The 23,759-nt window shown below is 51.4% G+C and overlaps 13 protein-coding genes across 13 annotated transcripts; 9 read left to right on the top strand and 4 right to left on the bottom strand.

Annotated features, from left to right (window-relative positions):
* Positions 1-125: 125 nt before the first annotated feature.
* Positions 126-1,673, top strand: Z520_02040 (uncharacterized protein; the record flags this gene model as incomplete). Its single annotated transcript, XM_016772554.1, has 1 exon — positions 126-1,673. The coding sequence occupies one exon, from the start codon at positions 126-128 to the stop codon at positions 1,671-1,673; it is 1,548 nt and encodes a 515-aa protein (XP_016636024.1).
* A 1,037-nt stretch (positions 1,674-2,710) lies between these two features.
* Z520_02039 (uncharacterized protein) lies at positions 2,711-5,659 on the top strand (the record flags this gene model as incomplete). Its single annotated transcript, XM_016772553.1, has 7 exons — positions 2,711-3,129; positions 3,200-3,801; positions 3,864-4,288; positions 4,342-4,460; positions 4,529-4,664; positions 4,716-5,443; positions 5,467-5,659. 7 exons carry the CDS (start codon positions 2,711-2,713, stop codon positions 5,657-5,659), a joined length of 2,622 nt encoding a protein of 873 aa, XP_016636023.1.
* Positions 5,660-6,100: 441 nt separating this feature from the next.
* On the bottom strand, positions 6,101-6,515 carry Z520_02038 (uncharacterized protein; the record flags this gene model as incomplete). Its single annotated transcript, XM_016772552.1, has 2 exons — positions 6,101-6,319; positions 6,408-6,515. 2 exons carry the CDS (start codon positions 6,513-6,515, stop codon positions 6,101-6,103), a joined length of 327 nt encoding a protein of 108 aa, XP_016636022.1.
* Positions 6,516-6,941: 426 nt separating this feature from the next.
* Z520_02037 (uncharacterized protein) lies at positions 6,942-8,196 on the top strand (the record flags this gene model as incomplete). Its single annotated transcript, XM_016772551.1, has 2 exons — positions 6,942-7,287; positions 7,337-8,196. The coding sequence occupies 2 exons, from the start codon at positions 6,942-6,944 to the stop codon at positions 8,194-8,196; spliced, it is 1,206 nt and encodes a 401-aa protein (XP_016636021.1).
* A 1,429-nt stretch (positions 8,197-9,625) lies between these two features.
* Positions 9,626-10,127, bottom strand: Z520_02036 (V-type proton ATPase proteolipid subunit; the record flags this gene model as incomplete). The annotated part of the gene is made up of 2 exons (XM_016772550.1): positions 9,626-9,951; positions 10,013-10,127. 2 exons carry the CDS (start codon positions 10,125-10,127, stop codon positions 9,626-9,628), a joined length of 441 nt encoding a protein of 146 aa, XP_016636020.1.
* An 818-nt stretch (positions 10,128-10,945) lies between these two features.
* Positions 10,946-11,469, top strand: Z520_02035 (ribonucleoprotein-associated protein; the record flags this gene model as incomplete). Its single annotated transcript, XM_016772549.1, has 3 exons — positions 10,946-11,007; positions 11,078-11,133; positions 11,207-11,469. The coding sequence occupies 3 exons, from the start codon at positions 10,946-10,948 to the stop codon at positions 11,467-11,469; spliced, it is 381 nt and encodes a 126-aa protein (XP_016636019.1).
* Positions 11,470-11,892: 423 nt separating this feature from the next.
* Z520_02034 (uncharacterized protein) lies at positions 11,893-13,494 on the bottom strand (the record flags this gene model as incomplete). The annotated part of the gene is made up of 1 exon (XM_016772548.1): positions 11,893-13,494. One exon carries the CDS (start codon positions 13,492-13,494, stop codon positions 11,893-11,895), a length of 1,602 nt encoding a protein of 533 aa, XP_016636018.1.
* Positions 13,495-14,093: 599 nt separating this feature from the next.
* On the top strand, positions 14,094-14,837 carry Z520_02033 (uncharacterized protein; the record flags this gene model as incomplete). Its single annotated transcript, XM_016772547.1, is given in 2 exon segments — positions 14,094-14,339; positions 14,346-14,837. Coding segments are annotated over 2 exon segments (738 nt in total).
* A 226-nt stretch (positions 14,838-15,063) lies between these two features.
* Z520_02032 (uncharacterized protein) lies at positions 15,064-16,233 on the bottom strand (the record flags this gene model as incomplete). Its single annotated transcript, XM_016772546.1, has 3 exons — positions 15,064-15,354; positions 15,409-15,874; positions 15,929-16,233. The coding sequence occupies 3 exons, from the start codon at positions 16,231-16,233 to the stop codon at positions 15,064-15,066; spliced, it is 1,062 nt and encodes a 353-aa protein (XP_016636016.1).
* A 655-nt stretch (positions 16,234-16,888) lies between these two features.
* Z520_02031 (uncharacterized protein) lies at positions 16,889-17,155 on the top strand (the record flags this gene model as incomplete). The annotated part of the gene is made up of 2 exons (XM_016772545.1): positions 16,889-16,919; positions 17,004-17,155. The coding sequence occupies 2 exons, from the start codon at positions 16,889-16,891 to the stop codon at positions 17,153-17,155; spliced, it is 183 nt and encodes a 60-aa protein (XP_016636015.1).
* Positions 17,156-17,296: 141 nt separating this feature from the next.
* Z520_02030 (uncharacterized protein) lies at positions 17,297-17,797 on the top strand (the record flags this gene model as incomplete). The annotated part of the gene is made up of 1 exon (XM_016772544.1): positions 17,297-17,797. One exon carries the CDS (start codon positions 17,297-17,299, stop codon positions 17,795-17,797), a length of 501 nt encoding a protein of 166 aa, XP_016636014.1.
* A 2,280-nt stretch (positions 17,798-20,077) lies between these two features.
* Z520_02029 (uncharacterized protein) lies at positions 20,078-21,105 on the top strand (the record flags this gene model as incomplete). Its single annotated transcript, XM_016772543.1, has 2 exons — positions 20,078-20,433; positions 20,484-21,105. The coding sequence occupies 2 exons, from the start codon at positions 20,078-20,080 to the stop codon at positions 21,103-21,105; spliced, it is 978 nt and encodes a 325-aa protein (XP_016636013.1).
* A 729-nt stretch (positions 21,106-21,834) lies between these two features.
* Z520_02028 (uncharacterized protein) lies at positions 21,835-23,630 on the top strand (the record flags this gene model as incomplete). The annotated part of the gene is made up of 6 exons (XM_016772542.1): positions 21,835-21,983; positions 22,040-22,877; positions 22,931-23,160; positions 23,231-23,356; positions 23,474-23,534; positions 23,598-23,630. The coding sequence occupies 6 exons, from the start codon at positions 21,835-21,837 to the stop codon at positions 23,628-23,630; spliced, it is 1,437 nt and encodes a 478-aa protein (XP_016636012.1).
* Between the last annotated feature and the right edge of the window lie 129 nt (positions 23,631-23,759).

Here is a 23,759-nt window from a genome sequence, read left to right as displayed (position 1 = left end):
CTGCCATGTACTGTGATTTGGCATAGCGTTGTCGTCTACATAATGCTGTAATGTCGCTGTCAAGCCCTTTGGCATCTTGCAATAAATACTTTCGTTAGATACCTCTTCTTTCAACTTCTACCACAATGTCCCAATGGCTCCAAAGGCACACCTCCGCGACAACTTTTCAGGTTGGCCTCGCCGCAGCACTGGGTGCAGTCGCTGCCACGACGGTGATTTTCACCGCAACCGCGATCCACCGCCGTCGGGTGACCGACGAACTTAAAGCCTCGATTCCCGAGATCTCACCGGAGCATCACGCCCTCCAGCTCACGGAATACGGCGGGGCGAGTCGTCCCACGATCACAAACAAGGAAGATACGCGTGCGGCGCAGATAGCTGCCAGGGCTAGGAAGGGAGACTACGATGAAGAGTTGATACTCGAGCAACTAGCCCGCAACAGGGTGTTTTTAAAAGATGAGGGCCTGGCGAAGCTGAGGGGTGCGTTCGTCGTCGTCGTGGGACTCGGTGGGGTGGGGAGCCACTGTGTCGCGGCGCTGGCCAGGAGCGGTGTCTCTCGCATACGAGTCGTGGATTTTGACCAGGTCACGCTAAGCAGTCTCAATCGGCACGCTTTGGCGACGCTGGCGGACGTGGGGACGCCAAAGGTGAATTGCGTCAGGAAGAGGTTGGAGCAGATCTGCCCCTGGGTCCGGATCGACGAGCGGAATGAGTTGATGGGGTTACGGTCGATCGAGGGTCTGCTGGGGAAATGGGACTTTGAGCTAAAGGACGGAGAGGAAGACAAAGAGGTGGATTGGGTGGTGGATGCGATTGACAATATCGACACCAAGGTCGAATTGTTGAAATATTGTGCCGTGAGAGGCATTCAAGTCATCAGTGCCATGGGCGCGGGATGCAAGAGTGATCCCACCAGGATACAGGTGGGTGATATCTCGACGAGCGTTGAGGACCCTTTGTCGAAGGCGACGAGGCGGCGGCTACGGGTCTTAGGCATCAGTAGTGGCATCCCGGTGGTCTTCTCGACGGAGAAGCCTGGCGAGGGTAAGGCCGAATTGCTCCCCATTGCGGACGAAGAAGTCCAAAAGGGCCAGGTCGACAAGCTGGGTGTCCTGCCTGAATTTAGGGTCAGAATCTTGCCTGTCCTTGGTACGATGCCGGCCGTTTTCGGATATACAGTGGCCAACCACGTTATTTGCAGCGTTGCTGGATATCCGATGGACTACCGAATGGGCGACAAAGGGAGGGAGAAGATGTACGACGCCATCCTATCATCTTTGCTGAGTCTTGAAGAACGACTTGTTCGTTCAACCAACGGGCAAGACACTATTGGTCTCCGCATTCCAGTGAGCCGAGACGATGTTGCTTACCTTGTGGAAGAGGTCTTTCGTGGCAAAAGTGTCATTAGCGGCTTGGGAACCAGACTCGCTCTCATCAGATGGCGGAAGCCTGCAGAGGGATTTAAAATCGACCCCGAATACGAGAAAGAAGGACAGAAGATGATCAAACTGCCTCTGACGGACCTAGTGCTTGTGACGAAAGAAGAGGCGCAGAAGCACGAGAAGCTAGTCCTGAAAGGCGACATGGAACCCGAAGTCCTGTACGACCAGAGCATCCTCGCGCAAGTCAAAAGACGTCTTGATGAAGAGAGGGCATACGAGAGGTACCGGTAGAACACAAGCTGTCCAGTGCGATGCTCCTCCGTGGAAAGACTCAGTTACGCGGGCTTGGTCCGGACCGTCTCTCTGAAACCGGATTAATCATTTGTGAACGATCATGACCAGGGTTACCCGATGACGCTCGCCCAACCGCGACTTGATGCGGCTTGCCCGACGAGGTGATGAGTTATGGCAATTCTGGGCACCATTTATTGATCAGTCCTTTGGAAAGCTGTGAGACGCTCATGCTCTCTCATTAGCGGACCACGGCCCATGCTCCAGCTCCATCCTCGAGGGAACTCCATGTCCATATGATCTTGGAAGCACACCCCTTGTGATTAAACCTGTGGTCGACCAGCCTCTCTCCTCTGGCAAAGGATTTTTGATACAGGAAGCAGGCGACGGTTCTTCTGGGACTGCCGGTTCATAACACCTCTTCAAAACGACAGGAGAACAGAAAAGACCTGCGATCCCAGCTTACGGTGGACGGACTATATCTGTGAACAGCTCTGCCCGGGTCACTTTCGATAAGATCTCCGCTTGATCCTCGTCTTCGATCAGCTTGTTGTAAAGACGAGCGGCAAAGAGCTACGTAGATTAGCTTCGGCAGTGTGGAAGAAGGCGACTGCTAGACAGCCTTGCAATATTCTTGTATAACCAACATCAAACGCCAACGACTTCAATGCGCAGATGGTCACATGCCGGAACAACTACCAGGGATGTCAGAACTGCTTGCCCTTGGTTAGAGCCCATTAAAAGAAAAGACGGTCAGGAATTGGCGGTCGTTTATTGGATTGGGTAGCAAAGCTTAGCCGATGCTGTATATCAAGCTGCAAAGACCAACACACCTGCAAGGCGTCGGCACCCACCACCCCTCGATGCCTGCATGCCTCTGCGCCTCAGCCTCAACGCCGAAGGCAGACTCCGCTCCCTTCAAAAGGGCGGCTGAGTCCTTGCACTCCAAAACAATGTCTGTTCCTCTGTTCCCTCTCCTACAGCGCCGCAGCTGCTCTTCCAGCCTGGATTGATCCCACCTCCCTTCAGTGCTTGCTATGGAGCCCGTGAGTGCTGGCGCAAGTGTGCTAGCCTTTGTAGGGATTGCTTTGCAGGGTACGAAATCGCTGTACAATGTGCTCTCCGGATTCCGACATGCAACACGAGAGACTGCATCGCTTGTTGCGGCTGTGGGAAACTTGCGGAACATCTTGATACAGCTCCGCGATTGCAGAGCGTTGGCAGAGCCCAATGTCGACCTACAAAATGTCAGAAATCTGCTGGATGCTTGTACCCAAGACATAGCGAACTTCAAGAAAGACCTTGACAAGATACAATATGATCCGACGACACCGAAAATTCAAAAGGCATGGAAGAGAGTCCGAGCAGCTTTGACAGAAAAGCAACTCACTGCCATGTGGCACAAGTTGAATCATCATTGTAACGTGCTGCAGTTCCAACTCAATCTTCTTCAAAGGTGAGTATTTCCAGTTGCGGGATGCAAGCGTGTTTGGGCGGATGTAGTTTGGCCATTGACGAGTTCGCAGCAACGATACGCTGGATTGTAAGACCCAGATCCACGAAATCCGAGATACTCTGTCCGCAGGAACCTTGCAGATCTCCTCCTTGAATGAAAATGTGCAGGACATCAAGGATTCAGTGGAAGAGGTGGTTCGGAGCACTGCTGCAGCTGTCAACCATACTATCGGCCAGACCTCAGGGGCGACGCTTGCACAGCTGCAGAACATATCCACTCTGCTTGAGGCGCTTCAAAACCAGGTCTCGGCAGATGCAACTCAGTTCTCTCTTCCTCAACACTGCCGAGCGCCGACACAAGAGGACAGTCCACTGTTTGCTCACTCCAACGAACCCGTTCGGGGGAATTTGGAGCTGAGGGAGTGCCTCGCCAGATTATGCAAACTAGAATCGCAAGTCTCAGGCACAATGCTCTATGAGGAAGCAGACACCATCATCGAGGATCTGGAATGTTTTCTATCTGAACTGATGGAGCTCGAGGACAGTGAAGTACTCGGTACGGCAAAGAAAAGGAAGAAAGAGATAGGAGAGGACGAGACAGTGACACGCCGCGACCTGAAACGTATGCGCGGTCTGGTCTCAGCGTCTCCTGCTGTAGAGGTAAACCAAGCTCGTGAGTACCTAGCTTCTCTCTACTTGTCAGCAATACGCATCAACTAACCAACTAATCGAAAGCCAAGCGGTTCACTACAAAAAGCGCCGGAAAGGTCGTCCAAAAGAACCGGAGCATCGAGCTCGTACTGTCAGGTTGCAGGGCAACCATCACCATCAACAAAAGAGCCTTCCAGGCATTTGGCAATCCCTCCGAGCCAGGAGAACTTACCACAGGTCCATACGCAGAAGAATTCTTTGCAACTGTCAAAGCATCTATTGAGGATTCTAAATCACCCGCCGTGCTCGTTGCGTATCTGCGGCAAATCCGATTCGATAATGGGTTTTCTTCCTTGAATCCAGTCATTTCCATCGGCAAGACCCTACCCAGAAGTTCTGCCATCTTTGATATTGTGCGCAATGGGGATGTTGAGGGACTTCGGAGGCTGCTTGCTCGTGGAGAGGGGTCTCTCAGAGACAGGGATACCAAGGGAATTCCTCTCTTACATGTAAGCAGATTTCAGCGAAGCGCATGCGCGTTTACAATGCTGATGGGTCAAAGTACGCAGTTGCGTATTCCGAGGGACGGAAAACTGACGATATGTGCGCATTTCTCATTCAGAATGGGGCAGATGTTGACGAGGTCGCCCATGATCCAAGCAGTGCGTTTGGAATGTCCCAGTAAGCTGGCTCATGTGTGGAAGACCGTAAGAGCCGCGTAAAGGGAATGCTAAGCTTCTCGGTCATAGGACGCCAATGTGGTTGAGCGGAGGCAACCCAGAGGTCGCTCGTCTCCTTCTGGTTGCTGGAGCAGATCCTTGCTCTGCACTCTACCTCCGTACAGGCGATTCGAATTCCAAGTACTCCATGTTGCGTTTTGGCGATGTAAGTGCTTTCTCCCACAGACATCCATTGAATTTTACTCATCTGTTACAGCACGGAATGAAGCTGATACTGAGCAACCCAATACCATTCGTTGATATTGAAAGCAGGGATAGTCGAGGTCGCACAATGCTACTGTCTGTTGCTGCCGATTGTGCCCGCCTCCGCGACCCAGTATCCTTCCTTAACCTTCTCCTCTCGAAGAGTGCCGATAATGGCGCTCGAGACAAGTATGGGAGAAATTGTCTTCAACTCGCACTCCGTTCTTTCTGGCATCAATACCAGGCTGATAAGGTCCGCCAGTGCATCGTCTTTTTGATTCGAAGTGGTGCTGATATCCATTCTGTGGACGGAGAAGGCATTTCAATATCGGACGAAGCTTATAAAGATCCCACTGCGACAATGTTGGGATCTGGTCGAGGCGACGTGTGGGATGCAGCACTATCGGTGTGCGGTTACGATATACGTCAAATGCGACATGGTTACCATCGACTGCCGCGATATGATGACACAGAGTGTCCGATATATCAGCGAAAATTTTTCAAATATTTGTGGAAAGGTCGGGAAGACGCTTGTCCGTACTATCATGATCCGCCTGTTTGGTGTCCACGGAGCATTTTGCCATCTGGGCAATGTCCGTTTGGGGGAGAGGACTGGCTCTGTCCTGGCACGAATGCGGCTTTCAGTCAAGATGCTAGTAGTCTCATTTTCCATGGGCGAAAAGGGAGCGAGAGCTGGAGACTGAGCCAGAGACTGATGACCTCTATGGAGCGGACGACATAGTACGAGCAAGAAGCGAGGACAGCCATCGCATCGAAGAAGCCAAATTCTACGGCGTCAGCGAGTCCAAAGAAAGTGACTCAACCGACAGCTCCAATGCGCACGCCGAATTATCGTCACGCACGGCACCGATGAGGGACATTGCACAAGAGGATCCTGCTGCAGAGAGCGCCTCGGACTCGTCATCCGAATACAATGATACTTACGAGTATATTTGAAGAAGGCAAGATTCAGTCTTGCTGACCTCAAGAATATTCTGGGAAAATTCTCATTTGAATCGAGCGGCCTGTCCACACACACATTGTCCAACATGAACGCGTGGTCCTTCTTTGCCAACAACGCCCACGTGCGACTCCTGTCGAAGTGTCTGTCGTTGGCCGAGTAGCAGAAGCTGGATCGACCAATGTCCCCGTGGTATCCAGGACACCAGCTTTCCGCGTGGTCGGGTTCGAGATTGCGGACAGTCTTGCCCGGGACATGGGCTAGGACTCAAGGACCCAGAGAACCCGAGGCAGAGTAGGTGCGCGGAGACAAACCATCACAACCGTTGGACTTGGGCAATCAAGGGGAGACAGTCTCGAAGACTAAATGCTCTTTGTAATTGCAATCATGTACTGGAGAAAATTTTAGGCTTTAGCTAATGTATGTGACCTTCAAGGTCAAAGGTCGCTCTCGTAGTGCATTGTTGCAAACCCCGTCCGTCTAGGGGTAATGAATTCTCTCAGCTTCTTGTGTGCGGCGCACCCTTTGTCGTAGTAGTCGACGTCTTCCCGCGACTTGAAGGTCGTGACTGCAATCACGGTGTACCCCTGACTTCGCTCTTCTGACGAATTGATGACCCGAGTGGCCTCATTGGAGACAATGTATGGTGCTCCATCCTAAATATGCGTTTAGACACAGGTTAGAGCTGGCTTAGGTTGACAACCACAGACGGATAGTTGGAAATGAAACAGGTATAAAACGTACTTTTTGTGCAGTACTTCGCATGACTTGGTACTCTGCGAGGATGGCATCGATGTCTTCCTCCTTGGGCACCTTGAAGAGAGTGACCCTCTTGATGTATTTTGGTGACATGATGATCGCAAGTCAGTGATCTTTTTAGAAAGAGAGAAGCAGAGGAGCTAAGTGAGTCCTTCTGTTAGCGAAAAGAGGAAATTAAGAGGAAATTGAGCATATATTGTACATCAGTCAGCAGTAGGTATAGGTCTGTTGGTATTTTATATAGTATATCTGCCAGCTTCCGATGGACGGAATTGACCCCGCGTCAGGGGTGCTCATCGGATGAGAGCCCATCACGTGCGTGGGGGTAGATGTCGCATCACGTGCGTTTCGGGAACAGGAAACTGTCCCGTGGCTTGGCATTCGAGTCGCCGTCACGATCAACTCCGATCTTGGATGGTTCTGCTCTTTATCAGCTCAACCTTCCGACTCACCACCCCGCCGCTATTCTTCCGAGGACGTTTTGTCCCTCTACACTCTCTTTTTTGGGTGCTGGAACACATGTTCAATACTTCTCTGCGCCGAGTGGCGCGCAGCTGCACAAATGCCCCGTCCGTACCCTCTCGCCCGTCCACTCCTACGATAGCATCCTTTACCTCCAACGCTCACCAGCGGCGGCATTCTTCGTCAAAGCCACCTATACCGCCGAACAATGGCTCCTCAGCGATCCCAGCAGCTTCTGTGAAACAGGTCGGTGCTCCCAGATCAGAGTCGAAGCGACCGGGCGCCGAGTCGCGCCTCTCGAAGAAGAGGTCCTCCAAGGACAAGGCCGACACCAAGGAAGCCCAAGATGACTGGACTTCAAAACTGCCGGCAGTTCCCAGCCTGCAGCATTTGAACCCAAAAGGTTTGTCTAGCGGTTAACCACGTCGTTCCAAGCTGATTGCAACTGTCAGATGTCTATGTTGCCTCTTTCTTCTCAACCCATCGTCCCATGTCTATTACCGGACCTTTACCTCCCGAGGTGTCGACAGAAGCGATAGACAAAATCTTTCAGCCAAAGCCGAAATCGAGATCACGCACTTCATCTCAAGATGTCATCTATACCCTGGCGTCAGCGGTGGAAACCCTTGACGACCACATTGCTCAAAAGCATGCAGATCAGCCCTCACAAAATGCGGCCGAGCAAAAGGCGGCCCTGATCAAGGCTCTCATGCAGCGCAACGAGAGCCCTGCTGACCCTAATCGAACACATCATCTCGATGGTGCACCGCAAACTGTCCAGGTTGGCGGGGGCAATATCAAACTAGTCATCCAAGAAATCCAACGAAGGTTTCGGCCTTTCAACGTTCCTCCAGTACCCCGACCCATCAGCGATGCCGAGATCAACGCGAGCGAGGAGCAATCAGCAGCCCAGGCAGAGAAGGCGGAAGAATTGCAAGCTAAGGCTTTGGAAGTGGAAATAGAACAACAAGATTACAATGACCCCTACATTCAACAGGTCGTTATCAACGTCCCTCGAGACTCGTCCGATCTGCAACAAGAGGGCTTTTTCACCAGCCGTGGTGCACCAGTCATGGAAATCGAGAATCCAAACGCCTCGTCTTCCCTGCAAGAGATTGAACAACAATCACCTCTGGGACGAAGCAGAATCATCGGCCACCGAAGGCAGGTCGGCTCCATTCCAGGCAGGAGAAGAGAAGGAATGTATGCCATTAGTGTCAAGAGACAAAGGCGCCTGAAAATGAAGAAGCACAAGTACAAGAAGTTGATGCGCAAGACGAGGAACTTGAGGAGGAAGTTGGGGCAAATATAAGTGCCTCCTGTTCGGGAAGCGAGGCTTTGCCTTTTTTCTTTGGTCGATCTGCATTGCTTGCAAGGATCATACACCTGAGTTAGACATATCTGCACGCGAGGGGTTCTGCATTGTCGTGGGCATTTCAAGCGGGTCCTGCAAAGTCCTTCCATGTCTCTTCGGCTTTTGGTGGGAAGCAGGCAGGCAGGGCGAGTAACCACTTGTCAGTCAGTACGATCATCATTGTTGCAACGCAGACTATCATATACAGCCCCGTGTGAATTCGGGACTTGATTGTCCTCCCCAGACGTGGCTATTAGAAATAATCTCTTCGCTCTTTTCTTTGAGGAAACCTTGAATGAACCTCCATCGATCTCGCCTTGTTTCCTTCCAACCCAAACTCCGACGGAGTCTGAGTCTGAGTCTGAGTCTGAGTCTGAGTCCGGGTCAAGACACTCAGTTACAAGAACAATGTTCCAGATCCGACTTCGGACTTCGGGCATGCATCTCTACTTAATTCATTTACCTACCTACTTACCTACCCTGAGTAGCTAACTCGGATATACACATGTGGCCACTGGCTGGGAAGTAGATGTCCAATCCCCAGTAACCTACACATGTACCGAGTAAATACCTAGGTAGGTAGGGATGCTGTGTACATACTTACCTAGCAGGTAGGTAGTCTGGTAGAGCTTGTGAAAACTATTACCCGAGACTCGGAGGCCACCCTCCCATCGATCGGATTTCAACGGCTCAGCCTGTCTACCTACCTAGGTACTTACCTATCCAGCGTATTTGAACTCTGTACAAGTAACTCGTAGAGGTATCTGCCTAAGTACCTAGGTATCTAAGTAGGTGGGTAGGTGGATAGGTCTGGTCGTAAACTCGTGTCACCTGCTCGGCGCTTCTGCGCGTTGCGACTCTTGAAGAATGATTCCGTAGCCCGGAAAGACGAGTCTGAACCTTATTCAAAACTGCCACCGGTGTTGTTGTTGCAGACCGATCCAAATATCCATAGAGAAAACGATAGAGAGGAAAAAGGACTTTCTCTCCAGAACGGAGTTAACGAGTTCAATAAACTTTACTATACTATCCATAGCCCTAGCTCCGCAAGCGAGCAATCAAGCTCGTGCCGCCTGATCTGTGGTCAAAAGCTCTAGCATTCATACATAACAAGTAGTCGGATTCAAGGGCAGCAGGTCTTTTGCAAATGGCTGGCCCCGGTTTGGGTGTTGTGGTGGTGGATTGGTTCTTGGTAGTGGTTGACATTGGTTTCATTGCTGACAGCGGAAACATTGGCGATAGTCCATCTCATTCGATGCCTCCAATGTGCGTCTCATTTCATCTTGATCTCCATACTCTCCTGGCTTCCGTCCTCCTGATGACGCTCCATCGCAGCCGCCATTCATTCCTCTCTTCTCTCCTGTCACACTCATTCTCGTTTCCCAATCTAGCAGGTAACATCGGTCTGCGCCTTTGAGTTCATCAATAGCGCGACAATCAAACCGTACAGACCCAAGACTTCGGCGAAAATCAGGATGAGAATCATGCCGACGAACAAACGGGGTTGCTGGGCAGTGCCGCGAACGCCAGCATCACCGACAATGCCAATCGCAAAGCCGGCAGCGAGACCCGCGAGACCGACAGACAATCCAGCCCCAAGTTGAATGAAGCTGGTGAACAGTGCTTCCTTTTGCGAGAGGTTGTCGGAGATCAGGACGGAAACGACTAGACCGTAGATACCGATGATACCAGCCATAATGACGGGGACGATGTCTGGAATTGTCAGTTCCTCTGGTCTTTTGCTTCGGAACATATGGGCCTTAGCAGGTCATACTCTTGACGATGAGATCAGGTCGAAGAACACCCATGGCTGAGATGCCGACGCCAGACTTTGCGGTTCCGTATGCGGCGCCAAAGCAGGTGAAGACGATGGCAGATGTGCAACCCATGGCGCCAAAGAAGGGCTATTTAGTATCGATATAGTCAGCTCTCTCCTCTTCCTGAAAGCTTCCCGCACGAGCAGAGAGTGGGAGGGTGAAGCGTCGTGGTAGAAATGGCAAATCGCGCAGGCTAGCATAACATACCGCATAGACGGGACTAGAGAAGCAGACATGTTAGTAAGATGCATATCGAGGAAGAGTTCGAATAGAAAGTTGTGTTAAGTAGGAGCTCCGACCACCTTATCGTAGGAGGGCGCAGGCTGAAGGGAATCGGGGCATGGGGGGCAGCAGGAACACGCACCAGAGATCGGAAGACATCTTGACTGGCTGCTTGATTCGCTCGTGATAGCTCCTAAGTCAATGGGTAGGTGCTGGGATAGTTTGCCGGAGCGAAAGGAGCTTGAGGGCGATGATGGAGTTGAGCAGGATGGAATGGTTTTCAGGTGCTGAGCAGGAAATGGGTGATGATGTTTCGAAGATCCTTCGACTTCGAAGGGGGAGCTCCAACTTGAACTTGGCAACCTCCCGCAAAGGAAAGTCGGCCGAGTTCTTCTGCGCCTCCGCCTAAACTTTTTAGACAGTGGGCGCCCCCAGAATTATTTTTTTGGATAGACTCACCACCAACACCAGCGTCGCTCAGTGTGACATTCTTCACCGCACAAGCAAAGGGCGAGCCAACGCAAGGAACCCTTTGCTACCACCTCACTACAGCGTTTCTCAAAGCTCGGCATTTGCGAAACATCGACACTCCCATCGCAGCCAGTGTGTTGCTTTCACTCGCGCTCTATCGAAGAATTTCGAAACATTAAAGTCGCATACCACCAAGAATGGCTGACAACCCGAGTGCTGCGTGGCCCTTGGCCGATGAGGCACTGTCTCAGAAGATTCTGTAAGTCCTTTCTCCAGAAGCTTCTCGACCGCCAACTCCCGATGCAGACAGCACTGACTAGAGGTTGCAGGGACACTGTTCAACAGGCTTCTCATCACCGCCAACTGAGAAAAGGCGCCAACGAAAGTATGTTTTTCTCCGACTTCATCCTCCCCCCGATCTCTTTCATGTATATACTGACCCATCTCCCGCAATAAAGCAACGAAAACCCTCAACCGCGGCACCGCCGAGCTGGTCGTCCTGGCCGCCGACACCTCTCCGCTCGCGATTCTCCTGCACCTTCCCCTTCTTGCGGAAGACAAGAACGTGCCCTACGTCTATGTCAATTCCAAGACGGCGCTGGGGAGAGCATGCGGTGTCTCACGGGCGGTTATTGCGGCGAGCATCACGACCAACGAGTCCAGTGATTTGATGCCTCAGATCCGCGAATTGAAGAATCGTGTCGAGAGACTGATGATTTAAATTGGGGAGTGTGAATGGATTAGTCGCGCGAAGGCTATGGACTTGAAGTCAAGGGTGTAATGCTGGTGCTGTGCGGCAATGGGGATGAGTATTGGTGCTGCGGCCGACACGTTGCAAGAAGCACGAGGCACAAGATGGCGAAAAACTACTCCTGCAAAAATATTTGACAGCACAATAAAAATTCATTCCAAAGAAGAGTCTGTGATCACAATCCATGGAGGGCCAAACCGACCGCCGGTCCATATATGCTCTGTTACACTGTCCACCGACTCCCTTTCGAACCTGTGAACTTTTCGTCATTGAATATGAGCTGTCCGGGCCCCAAAAAAGCGCCATCAATGCATGGGGTATAGAAGACCTGGTGCCGCGCCGCCGTCTGTTTGTCGTGCCCTAAATCATAAAAACTGAACAAGCCTGCAAACCTTAAGTGTCTCCCAACGCCATGACATTCCCTTGCTCGGCGCCTTCAATAACCCTTCGAACATGACCTTGCTCAAGCCGTCTGGCCTTCTCCCTGCCCTCTTCAAGCCTCTGCACTCCCAGCCTTATATTTTCCACGTGCACCGCGAGCGGGATCTCCTTATGCCCTCTCAACACTTCGGCACTCGACACCCGGGTGCGCAACTCCTCCAGCTCGGCGCCCATGGCCTGTAGCTTGAGGATCGTCGCAGAGACATGCGCCCATGCGACTTTCCGATACTGGCCCACTTGTCTTAGGAGAGTCAGTTGGTTGTTGTACTTGCCCAGCTTGGCGCGATTGCCGCCCAGCAGAGTCCAGAGATGCGACAGGATTTCGTCCTTGCCAGCCTGGGCGGCGATGTTGTCGCGCAGTGCGATGGCGTGGATCACGTCGAGCCGATCTTCGAGGTTCTGCAGAACCAAGAGCAAAGCTTGGGCCTCTTCGATCAGACGCTCGATCTCTTCGGAGACTATCCGTGTGTGCGAGATGTATTGGTCGAGAAGCCTTGCTTCGGTGAATTCCACCGGTTTGAAAGGGGCCAGCAGTTTGTCCTGTATGAACCCCGGGATGATGCCTCGAGAAGATTGCTTGACCGCCATGTCGTCGAGCACCCGTTGCGTCCAACGCGCTGTGCTCAGAACAATGTCCACACCGCGACCGACGTGCGAATTGAATTTCTGGAGGTCGTATGATGCCATCCGAGCGGTCTCGATGAACCCATCGAATTCGAGAACCATTTCGTTGCGTGAGGCGAGCTGCGAATACCGCACAATCTGCCGTAGGTCGCGAATCGAAGTCTCGGATCGTTTCATGTCCAAAGGTAAAGCGACACCGGCTGCAGATTCAGACAAGATCTCTTCGAAATGGGATTGCGTCTTCATAAGCGCGTCGAACTCGACAGGAGCCGAAGTCCCGTCTGGAAGAGTCGGTTTGTCATTGTTGGGTGAGGCAAACTGACAGAGTGGAAGATCGAGAAGAGACACGCCGGGAATGCGGCATATGGGGGACAGAGCCGTATAAATGGAGGTCGTTAAGAGGTTTTGCAAAAGCATCAACATGCCGAAGAAGAGATATGCCGCAAGAAGCCAAGAGATGGGCCGCTTCAAGGTCTTCAGCGCCTGCCCTAGGATGTCCAGCAGCCATTCCGTGGCATGCACCAGGACCAGGACTATCTTGTCCACCACTGGCGACGTCGTGGTTTTGTGCGCTTGTGTTTGATTCGACCGACCTGAGCGTATTGGTGCTGTCTGCTGCTTTGCCGAAGCGACCTTGGTCGTGGCAGGCGGTCTCCCCCTCCGGACAATCTTCTCTGGTGGATTGATGCTGGTTGACAGAGACGGCATGATGAATTCCGGTTCTGGTGCTGTCGGCGTGGATAGTCTGGGAGACTTGCGTCTCTCCCGAATTGCTCTCGTCATTTTGGGGTCCTCCTCGTCTGGGACTGCGACTTTTGGTTCTTCGCCGTACTCCGACTCTGCAGAGTGTTCTTCCCAACTGATTCTCTCATCCCCTTCGTCCTCGACCACCCAAGATTCGCTCAGCTGAGAATTGGATTCAGAAGCCATTGTATACCGTGTTCATTCGGTGAAGATAGTCGAATCCATCCAAGGGCAACCATTCCCTATTGCGAGGGTGACGCTAAGAACGTTTAGGTGTGTTCAGCCTTGTGCGCTGAGTGATGCCTGTCCCTTGTGGAGCGAGGTCATCTTCACAGCATCCAAGTATGATATCCCTGTGGATTGTTACGTAGGAGTAGCTGTTGAGTTAGATAGTGTTCTTTGCCACTTTCCAACACTAGAGAAGCGAGTTGCCATGTCACCGACACGTAACAGGTCGCGTCCAAGGTCCATCCACCGACAGGCGACTCGGGAAAGATTCCCATTACGGCATTACGTCATAACCATTGGCAGCGAAGGCAAGCTAGTACGAGTTAGGCACTAAGGGGTGCTTACTCGCGAGTTCGGTACTCGACGAGGTCGAGTACTAAAGCCTCGACACCAACGGTGGGCAGGCATCACTTTCATTACCCGCAAGGGAACATGGATTAAAGACGTTGGATTTTCAAGTGAAAAATAGCGCGCCGCCTCGCCGATATGTATCTCTCATGCCCATTTCACCCGCGGAGGGGGCCTCCCTCTCCTCCCTTTTCATCCCAGGACTGAAAATGCCCCAATCGCTATTAACTCCCGCAACTCCACAGGAGCTAAATTCGTTGCTGCAATGGATTCACGAGCTACTCACAACGAACTCGTATTTGAAGGGTCAATTGGACTTTACCGTTCGACAAATATCCGAGCCGTCCGAGTTGAAAGAGCCCAAGCCTTACAAGGGTTGGGGGAGAGTGTATGAACTGAAGGGTCTGGATTGTGACCCGATACGCCTTCTGAGCTCATGCGAAATTAGCCATTGGGTATAGCAACTCGAGAACTTTGCGTCGATCCAGTATCAGCCAACTTCGACCGTCTCTCATCCGACATTACAACATCCCACGGTGCAACTCACCTGGCATTGTCTGGTGCTGCAGCAGGTGGACGTGAGAACGGTCATCTTACGTCGCTGTCTGCTGGTGGCGCTGTGGGAAGTAAACGGGCAATTCGACGTACCGGCCAACATCATCGCTCAGCACCTGGCTCCGTATCTACCTGTCGTGCTCGAGAAGTTCCAACAGAAAACCCTGGAAGAGCGACTGGCGATGCTGGTGGCCGAGGTGGAGTCCATGTTTGATGGTAGATCACGATATCAACTGATCGATTCAGATGTGCAAGAGGGTAGGATTAGTGTTCTCGGAACATTGTTGGGATCTAACTTGTGTGCTGTCCCCGAGAGACCGTGGCAAATGGGTCGAGCTGACAACACCACAGTTGGGAGCAAAGAGTGCCGAAGCAGGGTCCTGGTCAAACGGCCGTGATCGATCATCTGATGAGACCATGTGCTGCCACAACGTCATGGTGGTCGCCATATCATAAAATCACGCTGCTACCAATGGCAGTGCGTCCATGGCCGAGTCTCATAATTCCCGCCTATTACGGGCAGCTCCGCTTCGTGTCTGGATAGGAGATCGATGCACCTGCTGCATTCGGCGAGCCCGACCTGATTCCTGATCTCCATCGTTCTTTTCTTCATGTGCAGTAGCTCTAGCCTCCAATACTTTCCTCGTCGTCATCGCTCGGTGTGTCTGAAGCTGAGCTCGCGGGCGACGGAGGATGGACAGAGCCAGGAGGTAAATCGTGGACTATTCCTCTCCGTGCAGCCCTCATCTGCCGGGTCCGTTCTCTCCGATCGAGATAGTGACAAAACTCTTCTGAAGAAATAGTAATAGACTTGTCGTGTAGGGTCTCGGGAACCAAAGCTTTGGGTGCGAAATCCACGATCGGAATCTGTAGTCGAGAACCTGGGACCGGCTTTCCATCGTGACTGCGGAATTCCTATACGTAATTCTCAGTTAAACATCGCACCGAGGGAGTAGTGTATAAGCCTACCTGACTTTGATGCTCAACCGATAATCGAGGTGGCGCATTACCGGACGAGTGCTTGATTTGTGGCCTCCAAGTCTTCAACACGATCTTCTTCGAGCGCTGATAATCTTGATCTAACGCAACAACGAGCTGAGTACCTCGATAACCTTCAGTGATGTATATGCGCGCCAATTCTGGTAAGTCTTTGCTCTTCTGTGGATATGCCACCTCCAGTACAACACCAGGATATTGTGCCTGTTCGTGTCCGAACTGAGCGTCGGGACTGTGCGAGCCGATCTTGCCTTCGCGTATAGCTGTGTGGCATTCATTGTGGATCTGATCTACAAAAGTCTCCCTTGCTAGATCTCCCGAGTATAGCCGCCTCAATTCTCTTTTCACAAACTCGCAGAAGCCTTCTTGTAGGCTCTCATGCTGACTACTCGCAGCCATGCGGAGGACAAAGAGCGAAGTTCGCGGGAAATAGTCATACCTACGGAATAAGGTTAGCAGCTGTGCTATTGGGAAAGATGTCAGCATCTCATACCGCAGTTTATCCCCCCAGTGTGAATTCTCCCGGATCAGCTTTTGCAATGCGCTGAGGTCGTCAGGGCTCAGATAGTACCGCAGCCAAAGGTCAGCGTAGGGAGAGTGACCACGAATGTACCGTTCAATCTCCTCGCAAATGAGCGGCAGCGCAGAGGCTGATTTCGAATAAGAGGGTTGATAACACGTCAACGGAGTGTCTATGGTCGTAGAGACATCATTGAAGGAGGAGTGATTTGGATTCTGAGTGAGTGAGGACCCCGTCACCGCACCAAACGGGTCTAGATTTGCTTCTGGTCCCGGCATCGCTGTGGAGATCTTTGGCCGAGACGTCATGCACGTCCAACATGCTGTTGGAGTGCGCGGTAATGTGACAACAACGCGACAAGATAAAAACTAAGGCAAACCAAGACTGTGAGAGAGATATTGATGGAAAGAGAGTATTTGAGTCGTATGCGGGGTATAAAGACTGCGGAGAACTCACAACGGTCAATCACGGAGCGCATATGAGAGCTAGTACGGTCGATCAAGCGAGGCAAAAAGTGTGGTGGTAATTCAACTAAATGCATATAGTCTGATGGTCCCAGGACCTAGTTGAATTCACCATGTTCCTCCATTGAGTTACATTGATGATAAACAACTGTCACGAGAGATCCGTGCTCTAAACACAACTGCCTAGCCGCTAACAGGACAGGCTCTCATTTCACTCCCTTTCTGGATTTTACCTTTGTTCCAAAACTTTCCGCCCAAACGCCGAGAAGTCGTGGATGAGGATGTGTGACTGACGCCCATAGCAGAACTTTCAAAGGATACCTTATGACAGTCTCAGTCCTCTAATCTACAAACATCACATAGCTTGAGAGCAGGTTGCCAAGGAGCGCCGTCGAACCCGGTTGACTCAATCTTCTCCTCCAGGTGAAACACATCTTGAAGGAAAGTCAGCTAGATTCGCAAGCAAATCATGCAGGAGGCAAAGGAAATGGACAGCACCGGTAAGCACTTGTTCTTTGCGCCGTAGTCCCCTGGCCCCTCTGCGTTGGAACGCTATCATTGCTAATACATTCACACATCAATAGAATCCGGGATTATCTCTGAGCTGGTCGCTTCGAGCATACCCTCCGACGACGAAGATGAATTTGCCGACTACGATATAGTAATCGCCTACGAAGACAATGCGACACTTAGGAAACGAGAGGTGGTGACACAATTCTTTGACAACGTCCGATAACATGAATCGTTCACAGACTCCAGAACACGGACGTGGCTTGGGCAACTGCCTTTTCACATGTGCACAGATCCCATTCCATTATTCACGGAGAATGACTCAGACGGTACTTCCACAGACTCTCAATTACATCGTCATTATACTATGTTAAATTTTGAGAGGGACGCTGTGCAGCCCGATGACAACATCTTCCAGATCTCGTTCGATGACGCCAGTCAAACCACAAACCAAGGCCTAATCCACGCCATTGGTATTGGCCGCCTCTTTGTCAATGTCAGCGATGCTGAAGATCAACGAATCTCAAAATGGACTGGTTACGAAGTGTTTGTTGATTGGGATCTCGCACTCTGGATGGTGTTCGACCCGCATTCGCTCAACCCTCGAGCCAAAGGCTGGTATCCAGAATACTGCACCCTTGCCCATCCGAGCCTCAAAATATCTTCCAAGAAGGTCCAACTTCCCAGTGATGAATCAAAAACACATCTATTCGACATTGTTTGTTTCTTCCCGTCTCTACGTGGTCTTGTAAATTCCCAATTCAGTACAGCTAGCGAGTGCATTCACAGACGCCAGGTTCGCAAAGGTATTAACTATGTGGAGCGAAAAGTTGTTGATGATCGTTCCGAAAGTAAGTTCGTTCCCTGAAACCTGGAATTAGTGGAATGGTGAAATATATCCAATCCAATACGGGACACTACAGACCAGATTGACTTAGAGAATCTCCGTCCGTATAACGTAGGAGCCATTCATTGGTAGCCCGGCTCTCAGTCAGTTGATGTGAAGGCAAGGTTGATGCCTTGCTGCAGTTGAAAGAGAATCGCTGTGCTCACCTTTATATCTGCACCTTGCTGTGCTGGTGCATTTGAATCAATTGGAAACTTACGCCAAATACCTAGAAGTTCCTTCCCCAAAATTGGGTTTGCTTTCTATCAATGCGTTTGGTTTATGCAGAGCGTTGGAGAACAGGGCAACATTGCCTTGGGCATTTTCCTTGCCTGATCGATCTGAAAGCTAGTTCGCGGGACGATGGCTTGAAACGATGAGAGATCCCATGCACAAAATGTTCTGTCTTCGTCTTAGATTCTGACGGACCATCACATCGGTGGAAATGCTGTCTTCGTCCGAATGGTTTGTAGTTGTTGCTCTAATCGTCGTCATCCATACCTCGATCTTCTCAACTGCTTACCAGAAGGACGTCTCTCGAGTGTCTGGTGACGCAGATTCGATGTGCTCTACTCCTACCACTAAACAATCCCCTGTGATTGGACTTGCTGGCATGTTGCAGTGTCCACATCGGAGATTGGCATTCAGGAGGAACGCGCTACTAGATACGCATGGAGAAGGACTATATTCCACCGGGGTGTGCGCCCGCATGGGAACTGTAGGTGAAGACATCCGAGCGGCGCCTCTGTCCGCCGTTGTCGGAACCTTTCATGCGACAATATATGTTCAAGAGAGCATCGCATGAGAGGGAGTGTTGGAAAGGAAACGGAGTGATGAATGTCAATAGAGCGGAATAGGTATAGGCGCTAGCAAAGGAACGTGTTGTTAGTGCACTTTAGCCGCAGTTGTGATCAGTTCTACAGTGCACAGCTGATCCCGGAAGGCCACAGGCTTGGCGAGAATTTTGTTATAAATATCTTGCTTCCCCCAGTCCCCCTTGAAAAAAGTCATACTTGTGCGTTCTCCCCAAACCACCCCCTAACAATGACAATACAAATGGCTAACATGATATAGACCTTGTGGGAGCAACCTAGCTCAAGAAGTGGGTTTGCTATGGCGGTGTCCCTGCATTGCACATCGCGGTGGATGTCGCCATTAAGTGTCCTTCGGGGCTCTTATCCGCGTATTTTTTGGCTCTTCCATCCTTTTCATCAATGTCTGTTTGCCTCGAGCAAAGCTTTGGAGAAGAGAGAGTCTCGACAACCTAAACAGACTGGGGTTTGAAGTTTATCCCTTGACGTCGTACAGGATAAATCGACAAGTTGGCTGGTGCGCAATGAACGTTGTAACAAACAGCTCAAAAGAGGTGCCAATTTGGGTGTTTCCCACGGCACAGTTGGTAATTAGATGTACATTGAGTAGATAGACTGAGAGTGACTTAGGTCTGAAGAGTGATTTATGGCTCTCATTTGAATGAACGCGTTGACGTGATGTTGATAGCACAGGTATGAAGGGAGACTGGGCGCAGGCAGCCATCCGAGACAGTGTGGCTGCAACCACCCGAGGCATCTTTGAAGCTCTTCCATGGCCACGAAGACCACATATCCTTGCCGCAGCTGGGAACAAGCAGAGCAGTTCAATTCTTAGAGCTAGTCCTACGGTCCTACCAAAGTTTCAAAATCCGCCGGCACAACGTGACATCCCGGCTCGTGGACTGCTAGCCTGCGTCAAACCCTTCAGCAAACCTTCAGGTTGATCGATGTGCTCTCACAAAGGGAACCGTTTTCAGCCTACCTCGTCGAGTAACTGTACAATGCCACAGGAACCCGGCGAGCTGGTTACTCTCTACGAATCTACAAGCTGCGTTCTTTGCTGGCTGAGTCGCGTGCCCTTGTCGAAGATGGCAAGCAAGCTCATCAGACCAACATCTGCCGGAGGGCAGCCCACGCACAAAGGATCGTGCAATTTCCAAGGGACTGACTGGGATGCAGTGTGGATTTCGGCTTCACCCAGGATGCAGCCTTTCGACAGTGAACGGGCAACTTGATGCCGCCGGTTAACCCCGCGCATCAGCTCTCCAAGTCCATCAACCTAGGAGCCGCGGTGTGAGCTGAGAGCTTGAGCCGAGGATATTGAACCCAAACTAAATACTCAACATGCGCAAAGGCCCTGGGAGGAATACCAACCCTGACCCGACATCTCTGTGCATTCCTCTAACAGTCTTTCGTTGGCTACCCTACACGCGTGTTCGTTCCATCCAAAATGCCTCCGAGAGCTCATCCACCTCTGCAAATCCCCGATTCCTACGCTACTCTCCCTCTCAAGCAGATCAAAGTCTCTCACGTCCCCGAATCCTCGCCAACTCCCACGCCGGTGCTTATCATAACATTAAACAGACCGCAGAGACAAAATGCCTTCACAGACCAGATGCGGGAGGATATGGAACGAGTTTATGAACTCATTGACATTGATCCACGGGTCAAGGTTGTAGTCTTGACTGGCGCAGGGCGGAGCTTCTGCGCAGGAGCTGACCTGGAGATTGGGTTCATTGGAGCAAAAGATGAGAGTGGCCAGGTCAAGAACCCCAAGACTGAACGTGATGTGGACCACAGAGATGGGTAAGGAAGACCACTGATAATACAAAGCCGATGCTGACCTCTTCACGCAGCGGAGGGAGAACTTCTCTGGCAATTCACCACTGTTCCAAGCCAACCATCGCTGCCATCCAAGGTGCCGCTGTTGGTGTGGGCATCACTATGTGCCTACCAGCAACCATCCGAATTGCATATGCGAAAGCCAAGATCGGCTTTGTGTTTAGCAGACGAGGGCTCATCATGGAGGCATGCTCCTCCTTCTTCCTCCCGCGATTGATTGGTCACTCCAGAGCACTGCATTTGACCACGACTGGTTCCGTGTATCCTGCGGAGAGTCCACTGTTTGGCACTCTTTTCTCCGAACTATGTCCAACACCAGAGGCAACCGTGGCTCGAGCACTCGAGCTCGCAGATGAAGTTGCAAAGAACACATCCACCGTCTCGACAAAGCTCATGAGAGAGCTTATGTACCGAGGAGCGGACAGTGCAGAGGGCGCCCACCTTCTTGATTCCAAGATTATCCACGGCTTGTTTGGCAGCAAGGACAACCTTGAAGGTGTTGAGAGCTTCTTGGAGAAGAGACCAGTCAAGTTTGCCGGAACAATGCCTCAGGACGCTCCAGCTGCGTATCCTTGGTGGGAACAGATCGATATTGGGCAAAAGGGGCCTGACCCAAGAGGCAAGCCGAAGCTGTAGATTTGAATATGCTCACGTAGCTTCGGATCTGAATTTCTTCCATGACGTCCTTTGCATTCGGTAGAATTCTTGGCTTTTGACCTCTCCCTTTGAGTTATATTAACCTACCTCTTCTGGACAGGCACAGCGTCCAGAATGGCAGAGCCAGTCGCCTTTCTTGAGCCAAAGGGCACGAATTGCAGCCATCTGCAGCCAACTCAGCACGCTTAGTTATCGTTTTGGCTAGCTATCTTGCCAAAAACAGCGAAGACCCTGGTCAGCCGTTGCTGTACAATTTGATAAGCAATCGGGACCTTGCGGGCGTCTGTAGAAAGTCATTGGCGGAACGTCGATGTGGGGTTTGAGGGAATCTTTCTGCTGCGGCATGGATCACATCATCAGCCAACGCAGTTTGTCCAGCAGGCAGGCACCTAGCTCGCTAGCAGCCCACCATAGAAACATTGGCGATCAAGATCCTAGCCCCGACTGACTATTGAGAAGACGTTTATTCTAGGTTGCGATAAAAGCTATTGAGCCTTCCTCCGCCGTTCTCCTTCCTCTCCACTCCGTGACATGTCAATTGGGACCGGTCGACTCTCCAGGCTCTCTGCTACACTCACCCGAACCTCGACTCTGGCGTCTGGAAGGACCCTGCACATCGCACCGTCGCGGCCGGACCCCGCTTCGTTCCCTACTTCTGTATCTAGACTTGCAGGTCTCACCAAACAATTCTCCTCCTCTTCCTCGAGTATGGCTCCCGTCACGAAGCAATATGACTACATAGTCATCGGAGGTGGATCGGGTGGAAGTGGTGCTGCCAGAAGAGCCAGCGGATGGTACGGTGCAAAGACATGTATCATCGATGCAGGTGTCTCGGGAGGCTGCTGCGTAAATGTTGGGTAAAGAAGGCGTTCTACAAATGACATGAGGCACATGTACTGATTCGGCGTCCCAGCTGCGTACCTAAGAAAATCACCTGGAACTTCGCGTCCATCAGTGAAGCCATAGCAGCAGGCAAGCACTACGGCTACAAATTTGGCGACGGCAACTCCTTTGATTTCAAGACTTTCGTCGAGAAGCGTGACGCCAGAATTAAAGTCCTCAACGGCGCCTATGAGACTAACTGGTCCAAAGAAGGCATTGATCTGATAAAGGGCCAAGCAACATTTGTCAGCGAGCATGAGATGGAAGTTAAACCCAAAGATGGAGGCGAAGCATTCAGAGTTACGGCACCGCATATTTGCATTGCCACTGGGTCATGGCCAACGAAGCCCGAAGGCATCAAGGGTTCAGATTATGGCATTACGTCCGACGAGTTCTTCCTGATCAAACATCTCCCAAAGAAGATGGTTTTCGTCGGCGCAGGATACATCTCGGTCGAGCTTGCAGGCGTGATGAACGCTATCGGCGTTGAGACGCACATGTTCATCCGTGGCAACACCTTCTTGAGGAAATTCGATCCAATGGTTCAAGAGACTATGACCAAACATTACGAGGAGATTGGCGTCCACGTGCATCGAAACCATCCCGGTATCAAGGAAGTTATACAATTGAACCCTGGTAGTGAAGACGGCTCCGACCCCCGAGAGAAGAAGCTCAAGTTAATAATGAACGATGGCTCTGAGATGGAAACAAACGAACTATTATGGGCAATTGGCCGAGGTCCAGAAACAAGAGGATTGGGACTGGAGAATATCCCGGTGAAGACGAACGAGAAGGGCCACATTGTGGTGGATAAGTATCAGAACACATCCGTTGAGGGTGTTTATGCTCTAGGGGATGTTACAGGCCAGGTATATGAAGCCCCAAAGTACCGGGATCGATCTTCTTCTAACAGTGGAGCCAGGCTGAACTCACACCCGTCGCCATTGCCGCTGGTCGCCAGCTAGGAAATCGCCTCTTTGGCCCCCCCGAACTCAAAGAGTCGTATCTCGATTACGATCGTATTCCCTCCGTGGTTTTCTCCCACCCTGAGGTTGGCGCCACCGGACTCACCGAACCTCAAGCGATCGAGAAGTATGGCAAGGAGAATGTCAAGGTGTATCACACGAAGTTCCCAGCGATGTTCTATGACGTGTAAGTGATATCCTGGGATGCACACGCTTTGGACAGATGTCAAAAAACTCTGTACTAATGTATTTACCAGATTCCCGCCGGAAGAGAGAAAGAAAGAACCCACAGAGTTCAAGATCGTGTGCCACGGCCCGCGCGAGGAAATCGTGGGACTGCATATTCTGGGGCGAGGAGTCGACGAGATGATGCAAGGCTTTGGGTGAGCGCCTACTACCAATCCCCATTTTCCCCCCTCTGCGGCTTGTTCGGAAGGAATATTGAAAACATACGGCCTCGACTGGTCTGTGAGACTGCGGCTAACGATGCAAATTTCTAGTGTTGCTGTCAAAATGGGGGCGACGAAGAAAGACTTTGATAGCTGTGTTGCCATTCATCCGGTATGTCTTCCCTGCTATATTTCTCTCCCTCTTTTTGCAGTCCAGCCTACTTACAAATACCAGACCAGCGCAGAGGAACTGGTGACAATGAGATAAGAGAGGAAACGGTCCCGGCGGCCCTTCCTCCAGTCCTTGAAGTACTGTAGGTGGTTTGAATGGAGAAAAGAATTGCATAGAGCAGGCTCGGCTTTATACGTCACTAATTCGCCAGCACGCTGCATCGCC

This window comes from Fonsecaea multimorphosa, assembly GCF_000836435.1.
Source record: "Fonsecaea multimorphosa CBS 102226 unplaced genomic scaffold supercont1.3, whole genome shotgun sequence".
In the NCBI taxonomy this organism is placed as follows: Eukaryota; Fungi; Ascomycota; class Eurotiomycetes; order Chaetothyriales; family Herpotrichiellaceae; genus Fonsecaea; species Fonsecaea multimorphosa.
This window is presented reverse-complemented; position numbering and strand designations above follow the sequence as displayed.